This window comes from Xenopus laevis, chromosome 2S (genome assembly GCF_017654675.1).
Source record: "Xenopus laevis strain J_2021 chromosome 2S, Xenopus_laevis_v10.1, whole genome shotgun sequence".
Lineage (NCBI taxonomy): Eukaryota > Metazoa > Chordata > Amphibia > Anura > Pipidae > Xenopus > Xenopus laevis.
The window spans coordinates 82,408,073-82,418,623 of NC_054374.1; the positions used below are offsets into that span (position 1 = coordinate 82,408,073).

General features: G+C 37.3%; 1 protein-coding gene across 22 annotated transcripts in view; it reads left to right on the forward strand.

Moving 5' to 3' along the window:
• The window catches only part of macf1.S (microtubule actin crosslinking factor 1 S homeolog), a 162,286-nt gene that overhangs the window by 47,987 nt on the left and 103,748 nt on the right, over positions 1-10,551 (forward strand). For all 22 annotated transcript variants that reach the window (XM_018241763.2, XM_041584060.1, XM_041584058.1 and 19 more), the window contains 9 exons: positions 2,732-2,870; positions 4,563-4,756; positions 4,846-5,008; positions 5,398-5,481; positions 5,642-5,749; positions 5,830-5,928; positions 7,419-7,556; positions 8,684-8,772; positions 8,995-9,130. In XM_018241763.2, the coding sequence (XP_018097252.2) occupies positions 2,732-2,870; positions 4,563-4,756; positions 4,846-5,008; positions 5,398-5,481; positions 5,642-5,749; positions 5,830-5,928; positions 7,419-7,556; positions 8,684-8,772; positions 8,995-9,130 (1,150 nt within the window). The remainder of the gene's footprint in view (positions 1-2,731; positions 2,871-4,562; positions 4,757-4,845; positions 5,009-5,397; positions 5,482-5,641; positions 5,750-5,829; positions 5,929-7,418; positions 7,557-8,683; positions 8,773-8,994; positions 9,131-10,551) is intronic.

Consider the following 10,551-nt stretch of genomic DNA (forward strand, 5'->3'; position numbering starts at 1 on the left):
GAATATCTTCCTGCCCATCCTCTCTGTCTCAACTACACAGAAAGTTCCACAACACTAAAGGTGGCCATACACGGGCCGATAAAAGCTGCTGGCAGAGCGTGTCGGCAGCTTATTGGCCCGTGTATGGGGCCCCCCGACGGGCTTCACCGATCGAGATCTGGCCGAAAGTCGGCCAGATCTCAATCGGATGGGACAAATAAATACCGTCTATTTGTTGATGCGGTCCCGCGATCCGACCGCCCATTGCTATTCGTTAGGATCCGATCTTTGGGCCCTAGGGCCCACGATCAGATCAGCCCGATATTGCCCACCTCAAGGTGGGCATATCGGGGAGAGATCCGCTCGTTTGACGACATCGCCAAACGAGCGGATCTCTCAGTGTATGGCCACCTTAAGGGGCAGATTCCCTAAGTAGCGAAGTGACTAACGCGGGAATTCGCCAGCGTGACATTTCGTAGCTACGCAGATTTCCTAACGGGTGCAGGCATCACTTTGCTATCGAAGGAGACAGACGCTAGCGTTGATTCGGACTTTAATGCCAGGCGAATTTTCGCCCTGTCGAACAGACGTAACTCCGCAAATTCACTAAGATGCGGCCTTTGCCACCTCAGACCAGGCGAAGTGCAATGGAGTGCATAGGACTTTCTCAATTTTTAGTGCAAAATTTTTCTAAGTTTTAAAAAACGCTGGCGTCTTTTCCTTTTTTCTGAGTGATAGCCTGCAAAGGTCCGTAAAAATGTTTTTGGCTCCATTTTCTAACATATGAAACATAAACTATGCAGTGGGCTCATGTGTAAGGTTCCCTGGACTTTTTAATGTAATGTATTTGCTGCAACATATATGTCCATGTAACTTTATCATTTCCCACCGTATGCAAATTAGGCAACGCTAGCGCATCTTCACTTTGATTGCCCATGTAACGCTAGCGAAAATTCGCCAGCGTTCGGCGCCCTGGACGCAACTTAGCACTTTAGAGAATTGGCGTTGTCCTACGAATTTACTCCTGGCGAAGTGTTGCAATGGCTGTCCCTGGCAAATTTTCGCCAGTTAGGGAATTTGCCCATTAGACAGATCAGCACCTATAGCAACCTATCTGTGTTGCTATAGACGCTCATCTGTATTAGTGTTGCGGAACTTGCATTAAAGGGGTTGTTCACCTTCCAGACTCCTTTTTAATTATTATTTTTTCATCTGTTTTGAAATTCTCGTTACAGCAGTTCAGTGATACATTAGAATTCTGTGTTTCAACATGCATGGAATATTCCAGACACTCTTTTTAGTCCAGTTCAGATGTTTTCAGATACTACACCAAAAATAGACTTTTTTCATTTGCGATGTATTTATTATTTTTGGTTGTTTTTCTAAAATTAAAAATTAAAGTACAAGTACTATTTTCATCTTCCCATGTCTCCATAGAGCAGCTCCGGGAAGCAGGGTGCCACCAAATCTATATTCTGATTTGATAAACATATCTTAAATTTGGCCCTGTGAACATAATCCCTCAGTTTTATTAAAGGCAGCTGTTATAATCAATACAATAATTGCTCACATTCTACATGTGCTTGGAGTAAACTATAACAAGAAAAAGAAGAATACGGAACCTCTTAATTAATAAGTGATTAAATTGATAGTTATATGCCGAGGTCTGACGGTTGTCAGAGTGGATAATTGTAAAAAACTGAAAAAGATCCAATAAATTAGTTAAAAAAGTTAATGCTCCAAGCATTTAATAATGGATCTATACTTTATCACTTTATCACTCCAATTAATCACAATTAATTATTATGGTGCAGTTCATAAATGAGTAAACTGCTAGTGTGATAACTAGTAAGGATTACTTAAAAGTTCATTCAATATCTAAAAAATAATTATATTTATAATGACCAAAAGTGAGGGTGACTTGTTAAACACAAAACATAGCTCAAATCCATAAAAAGAATTAATAGGAAAATTGGATAGAGGGTGGAGTCCCTAAAGCTAACTGCCTGATCGTTTTCTAAGGCCTGGGACACCACAAAGTAGGAGGCACGACAGGGTAACCGGGACTGTAACCTTGTTGTATTATCTTTCCCTAAACTTAGGAAGAGCTGAGTAACCCTAAAAAGCCACAAATCCACGGCCCCTTAGAAATTAAGGAAGCATTCGAGATTGAGAGAAAAGATGGATTCTGCCAGGAAATATCGGACCTCACACCCCAATAATTCTAGATTGAACAGCAGCAAAGAGTAATAGAATTAAAAATAGGTTAAAAGTAGAAAGAACGCCAACGTTTCTGCTTAACAGCTTTTTGAAGGCTTTAACAGCTTTTTTACTGAGCTGCCAGAGTGAAACACCAATTTTAGAAAACTGGTCATAAGGATAAAATAGAAAGCGGATGAAAAAATCTTTTACTTCTGGTGTACATGAAAGGAGGAGCAGTTGCAACCATTTTGCCTCATGGGGCATCAAAATGCTGGTAGACATCCCTTGTACTATTGACTAAAGGACATTGCTATATAGAAGACACAACAAATAAACAGATTTCCCAGTGTATCTGTTTTTCCAAGAAACACAAGACCTCGATGGAATTAGAGTTTTTATAAGAACATTGTTAAAGGAAATATTCAGTATTTTTGTTGGTTTGAATTTTTAAACTAGTACTAGATTTCTGTGAGCTTTAATGTTTTGAAGACAAGTGCACTTGGGTCCCTGGCAAGATCACACAATAAAATTCTTCATTGCTTTTTGGCAGACTGAAGACCGTGGATGTGGTTATCCGGAGTCTACAGGAGGCAGAAGGAATAGTGAAAGGGTTTGAAATTAAGCTCAGCCAGGAGACCTCTTTGCCTGCAGACACTTCTTTTATTCAGTCTCAACAAGACTTGCTGCAGGTGAAGTGATATATGCATTGATTACATAGTAAAATTAAGCTGTGCATTCATTCATATATTTAAAGGGGTAGTTCACCTTTAAGGTAAGTTTTAGTATGTTATGGAATGGCCAATTCTAAGCAACTTTCCAATGGGTTTTCATTATGTATTTTTTATAGTTTTAAAAGGATTTGCCTTTTTCTTCTGACTCTTTGCAGCTTTCAAATGGGTGTCGCTGACACCCTTCCAAAAAGCAAATGCTCTGTAAGGCTACAAATGTATTGTTATTACTCATTTTTATTACTCTTCTTTCTATGCAGGCCTCGCCGATTCATATTCCAGTCAAATATATTAAAAACAGTCAATGATATTCAAATCAGTGCATGGTTGCTAGGGTAATTTGGACCCTAGCAACCAGATTGCTAAAACTGAAAACTGGAGAGGTACTGAATAAAAAACTAAATAACTCAAAAACCTTAAATAATAAAAAATGAAAACCAATTACAAAATGTCTTAGAATATCACTCTCTACATCATACTAAAAGTTATCTCAAAGGTGCACCACCCCTTTAACATCCATAACGGTTTCTAATGCTATTGTGGTGGTTTTGCCTCTTTTGAAAGAATGCTCTTTTTTCCAATATTTGCCTGATTTTGTCTAAACGAACACAAAAGTAGCATTTATATACTCAATATTCACATCCTTTATTTTGGGTAATTGAGAACAATTCTATAGGAAGACAGGTTTAAAAATTTAAGTCAGAAAACAATATCTGTCCATGTAATATACAGTTTGAAAATTGTTTTTTTAGTTCACATGCACATCATAGTATGGCTGGTGCTAAAGGGCAGTTTCTGACAGACAGCAGTTAACCAATATATGTGTGAAGCAATACACACTAATGAAACAGATCATGTAGTAAGAATAATTGTTATTAGGTACAAATAGTCATCTTTGCTGAAATTAATCATTCCCTGTAACCACGTCTGTTACCTTGGGGGTAGCCTTAGGGCTTGGGGGTGCAGGGCTAAGTCCCCAGATACTGGAGATAAACATAGAGTGCCCTAGCCTGTCACACCCCCACAGCTAATGCCATCTTTCAGCATAGAGGGGGGGATGGTGTTGTGTTACTTAAACTTGGGGGACTTCAGGGAGACTAGGGGCACATGATAAAATGGTTTATTGTGTAGATTATTAAAGGCATAGGGGTATAGTTATCAAAAAGGGATGTTAGAGATCGCCACCGTCCTAAAGTGAAATTCCGCCACTCTCCATTAATTTCTATGGGGTTTTTAAAAGAGTATTAATCAATGGGTGAAAGTTCATCCTTTGATAAATAAGCCTTTCAAAATCCCATAGAAATGAATGGAGAGTGGCGGAATTTCACTCTAGAGGACTGTGGCGATCTCTAAGTTCACTTTTTGACAAATATACGCCATAGTGTCACTGTGAATATTCACTATTCCTTTAAGTTTTGAAACATCACTAAGATTCTATATCATTACCGGAATTAAAAAAAACCTTTAATTTCTAAGCTTTACTCAACAGTTTACCAGTCAAACTGAACAAACTATTTTATTCTTTAGAAAAATCACATGCATTGAATGTGTACTGACAACCATCTTTTATGGTGAAAAAATGATGGTTCTTCGCCTGCAGAAATGTAAAACAAGGAATTTTTATGAACAACTGTGTTTTTTTTAACCATTTAGCAATGGCTCACGGAGGTTTCAGATAAAGACTCCATAATAGCTGCTCTGGAAAATGACATTGCCAAGTCAAAGGCTAGTAGGGAGCGTCTCTATGAGAAGACCCAAGAACGGAGCATGGATTTAGAGCACTACCAGGAAAGGGCAGACAAATTGCGAGAGCGATGGAATGCGGTTCATTCTCAGCTTGAGACACGGTGTGTTTTTTTTAACTCTTGAATCTGATTTTATGTGTTTTTGCACAATAAATACTGGAAAAATCATTTTTTTGTGTTCCATTTTTCAGTCAATCTGAACTACTTGGGATTCAGGAGGCTCTAAGTAACTATAGAGGGCTCCATGATAATCTGATCCAGTGGATAGAGGAAACCAAATCACAGCAAGAGATGATGAAGCCTGGACAGTCTGAAGATAGGAAAGTCCTGTCAGAACAGCTCAGCCAGCAGACGGTATTGTCTGGGAAGTAATATTTGGGTAGAAGATAGGCTATACTTTAATGCAAATAGTGAATTTAACTATTATAGCCTTTTGTATAGAGCTATAGTCTAAAGATTGTTGTGAAATTAGAGGGCCTGGACTGAAACAAAGGGGGTGGGTATTCCTTTTAGAGGTAGATGTATGGTGACCCTATCATTTCTCATGCAAATCTAGGTAGAGCTAGATATCAGGCCTTTGTGCAGCCACTAAAGCCTTTGATTTAAGACCACTACTGTATGCCCTTTATTTCATTCCAGAAAACCCTGGCAGTAAAGGAAATGTATAAACATTCCCAGCTGATCTATTAAAAATATGGTGGATTTTCTTTGCTTCTTTAAGAGTATTTATTCTCTTTTTCAAGGCACTGGTTGCTGAAATTGAAAAGAATCAGAGCCGTCTGGACAAGTGTCAGACTATCTCCCAACAGTATTCAAACTTTGTAAAAGTGAGTAGTGACAACATTTTTGTGTGCTTCAGATGGGTTTATTGTACTACTCTTATGTCTGTAAATGAATCTCTATAAAAAAATAAGACTTTTAGCACTGTATGCATGAGTGAGCGTTATTTATTTCTTATGAGCACTGTATTAATTTATTCATCTGTAGGAATATGAGCTGCAGCTGATGACATACAGGGCATGTGTAGAGTCCCAACAAAAGTCTCCAATGAAGCGAAGACGACTATTCTCCTCTTCTGATATTATCACTCAAGAGGTAACTTCAGCTCCTGGTTGCCTTAATGCTTTTATGTGGCTTATAACTGAACCCCCACAATATATTTTTCTTTCTTACAGTTTATGGACCTTCGTACAAGATATACTGCTTTAGTGACATTAACTACACAACATGTGAAGTATATTAGCGATGCACTGAGGAGGCTTGAAGAGGAAGAGGTAACATTTTATACAGTAGTGTGATAGTTAAATAATTGGAGTCCAGTTTACCAATTCAACACTGACCCTGTGTAGCTTTCCAACGTTGCACTGGTTTCTGTTCCAAGTGTTGCTTTGCTGCATTACACTGCTCTGTTTTGTGTAGCATTCTCTGTTTGTATGTTACCCTCATTAAGTTCTCTTCCACGAGTGTAGCTTTCACATACCAAACTGGCTTCTTTTCTTTGTTTAAAATTTCTCTCCTCTGCCCCTCATATCCTCACCATACTGCAGTGGTATTTTCTACGTATTCATTTTTCCATCTACTCTTGCTTTTACATGTTTTTCTATATTTCAGCAATCTCTCTTGTCCCTTTGCAGCTTCCTCTCTTCCCTAACACTTTGTGACTGTCACTTTCCCACACTGACTGACCTACTATGATATAGTGTGACAACACTTATCTATGTGCAGGTTTAGAAGCTGTAAACCCTAATGTTTGGGTGTGAGGTTTTCCAGATAAGGAGACTTTTTGTAATGCAAAACTCCTTGCATTCCCTCCACTAAAAGGCATTAACATTATTAAAATACAGTTGATTTGTTTTGCCTTGTACTTGGGTTTATGCTAGATTTGTTCAGTCAAGTGCAAGTTACTGTCTATGTTAATTAAGTAAATTAAAAGCTAAACATATGTGTTACTTATTACACTATGAAAAATTACAGACCTTTATTTTAGGATTTCCAGAAAACAGATCCATATCTGAATATCTTTCCCATTAACAGAGAATTAACCACCCTACCCACTGGTTTTAATTGATTGCACTTTTCCCACCCCTGCTCAGGGCCCAATGGCATTGCTGTGTAAAAGTTCAAGGCTTCCAGTACCTGCTCGTTAACTGTAGAGGTGCATAGTGGTGTTGGTGCCACCCTCTTTGGTTAGGTTGCATCTGCAATCTGATATACTAAGATAGATAATAGTAAATTTTATAACTGTAGTAGACTGATCTCAAGTGACTTCTGATTTGCTATGGGCACCTGCAGTAGTGCTATTTATCACTTATGTAATTTAGCTGGTGTCAGTCTCCAAGGCAGAAATTGCTGAATAGGAGTATGCTCACTGGAAGCCATTTTAGCATTAACAATACTTGGTAGATGATGCCAGGGAACCAGGTACTGTTGGTCTTAAACTTTTACACATTGTCTGCGATGCATTTGGGAAGGGGGAACATAAGTTCTCCATTAAATACACTCCTGTTTTCCATGAATAACTTTCTTTTTAACTTGCCCAGTGTTGAGAGGTTGCAAAATGCAAAGATGACAAGTGTACTCTTATTAATGATATGGATACAGGATTAGTACTACATTTCTAAATATATTTTTTATGTTTAATATTATATTTTGCAGTTTCTTTCACATTCCTGTCTTTTTCCACCTAGTAAAAGTTTAAGTTAAAAGAATACCTAGTTAAAGGAAACAATGAATAACTGCATTATTTTATGCTCTGTCTAAACAGAAAGTCCTTGAAGAGGAGAAGGAAAAACATGTTGAGCAGTTAAAACGCCTCACTGGATGGGTGTCTGGCCTGTCACAGGGAGTGTCCCATCAACATGCCGACCACACTGATCTAAATAAATCTATTTCGGAGCAAAAGGTACACAGCTATGGACAATCTTTGTTAGTAAAACATGGGTAGAGCACAGTATTGCATTTTTTTAACTTTTTGCTGTACACAATGTGTTTCAAGCAGCAAACACCATTCAAAAAAGATAATTGATGCCAAAATATTTGTATCTTTTTTCTGTACTATAGGATTTTTTTGCCATATACTCACCTATATTAATGTATTAAAACTCTAAATGTAATGTATTTACATTAATAGTGAGACAATGAGCATATTGAGGGGCCTATGCAGAAACAATGGGAGTAGCAGGAAGTGATAAGCAGCTGTGGCTCTTCAGTTTCTTATTTGCCTTCACCAACATGGTACATCAACATATTACATTTTCAAAATTACCCAGACCGACTGATATCCATAGTACATCAATATCGGTCAGGATTGTCAGGCCAGCAGATACACACAGATCATGGTACAAAATCTCTTCGTGTACAGAGGCCTTTTGTAGAAAAAAAAATTATAGACAAAGCTTGTTTGTCCGTATGCTGTAGTATATTTTAGATGGCCAGCTGTCATCTCATGTCTTCATTCAGAATGCCAAGGTTCCACTGGTTGACAGCCACTACCCCAGCTAATTCAAAATATTTAAACTCAGCTGGTCTAAATGTTCTGCCTGCTTCCCAACACTTGATGGGAAACAGATATATGACCAAAGCAGAATTACTCAATGTGTATTTATAAATTATATGAATATAAATACTTTTATTAATTTCAGATTTTATATTTCTTGATTCTTTCAAGAGAAGAAAGTCCTACAACTCTTCTGATGGCTTTATAGTCTGTCTGTATACTTGGGCAAATAGACATTTACCTGTGTTTATAAACAACACCACCAACCTTTAGCACTATTGGCATCTGTTGTTGATATTGATAACTCTTCACATTTATAAGAATAGTTGGAGTTTTTATAACTCCTCCGCCTAATGTTTGCTGATTTTAATTAATTTAAATAATTGGGATAAACGCATTGCTTCTTTGATTTCAAGACTTTCTTGCCAGAATGTTGTGGTTTTTATTTTTTACTGTAATACAGGCATAATAATAATAATCTTGCAGTTTTAAAAAGAAAAGAACAACAATTTTTTGCCTTACTTTCTTTATAGGCTTTAAGTGAAGAACTCTTGTCACAAAAAGAACGAATTTCAGATGCTGTGAAATCTATGCAGATCTTTCTGGCTAAAAACAGTGACAGGTAAAGGCTTGTGTGTTTGTATGTATGTATGTATGTATGTATTAAGTATTTCATTAAATCAGCATGTTACCAGGAGGTCTGCTCCTGCATGATGGCCTTATCAAACTTTCACAATTTGTGTGGATTTTACAATCCTTTATGCTTAGTAGTAATTTAGCATGACTTTTTTTTAAAATGTAATATTCCTGTCCGTTTTCTAACTTCTTTTTTCCCCATGCACAGGTTGTCAACTCAGGAGAAAGAAGAACTCTTATCACAGATTCAGGAGCTGAATGGTAAATACAACCACCTTTCTGAGGAATGTGATAGTCAAGTACAGCAACTTCACACTAAGCTTGCATGGGAGGCAGAGCAAAAGGTACACAACCCCTACATGTATCTATACATTTATGTATTTCTTTATCTATGTACCTTTATGTTTATATGTGTATATGTATGGATATAAATGTTCAGTATAAATCTAGCTAAGGTATTTTGAGAAACTGGAATTGTATTGTTGAATAGATGTTAATCTGTTAATTGCATGCTAATAATCTTTGTAAAGGTGGATAGCTGCAAAGCTTTTATCCCATTAGAAGAAATATAACTTAAGTATACTGACTGCTAATATAGGATATGCAGTTTTATATTTAATACCTATATTATTATATGCCTTATTTAACACAGGGCTGGAAAATTAAGGAAGGGACGTTAGACATTGCTTGGAAACCTGGGGCCCCCAACTTGGCCTAAATAAGGGCTATCCAATTTACTGCCTCCAGTTGCTATTAAATTTCAAATCTCATACTCTAGGTATAAGTGTGTGTTGGGAGAGCCACAATTGATATATACACAAATAATAACCAGACATTATCTCTTAAATATATTATATATAATTTGTATTTTTAACAAGGGCATAATCAGACCAAATGAACATTCTGGCAATGGAGACTCAGGGTAATTGTTCTCTGTGCTGTGCCCTAAACCTGCCCCAGAACAGTATTTTCTTTCAGTTATGGTAGTACCTTGTGGTTTAAGTCACTGGTCTAAAATGGCGTGTCCAACTAGTTCTGTAGCTTGCATTACCAATAGATGTACAGTTGTGGGCACCACATATCTTTTTGTCAGGTTTCTCATCTCTAATAACTGACTTAATTCTAATGTTCTATGTTTCTAATTAATAACTTATCATGCTGTTGTGTTTCTATGTGGACCTTGTAATTCACATGTTCTAACTACACTTGTCTCTGTGTTTTAGTACCATTAATGCTTGCACGCGAATGCCTCTGTAGGCAACTCTTTGAAGACGCTTGTTATATTAAGCATTATTTTGTTTTGCTTTAACAAGGAGTTTTGCACAATTAACCAATTATCTGAAAAGTTATATTTATATGTATTGAGCACAATGTGTCCTGTTCATGTTTAAACTGGCATAAACCTGCTTATGAGTTGAACTAACCATCAAGAGCAAAAACCTAAAACCTTGTGTAAAAGAGGAATGGAAGATCCTCACATGTGTGAGGTTCCCTGTTGCAAACAATGCTGGCATGCTGGAAGCTAACACCAAGCTTTTCTTTTGTGTCATACACCTACATATAAGGCACTCTTGTTTCTCACATTTCCGTGCTATCCGCCTCACCTCTGGTAAGTAAAAAAACTTTATTCCTTTGAATCCCCTAAAAAACTGTACTCTCATTTTGGGAAAAAACAGACAATCTGCTGCATGTGGGCAAAAACCTTCCCTGAGATTCACATGTGAAAAACTGCTACCAATCAATCTCAGCAGCTGTGGTGGAAGCA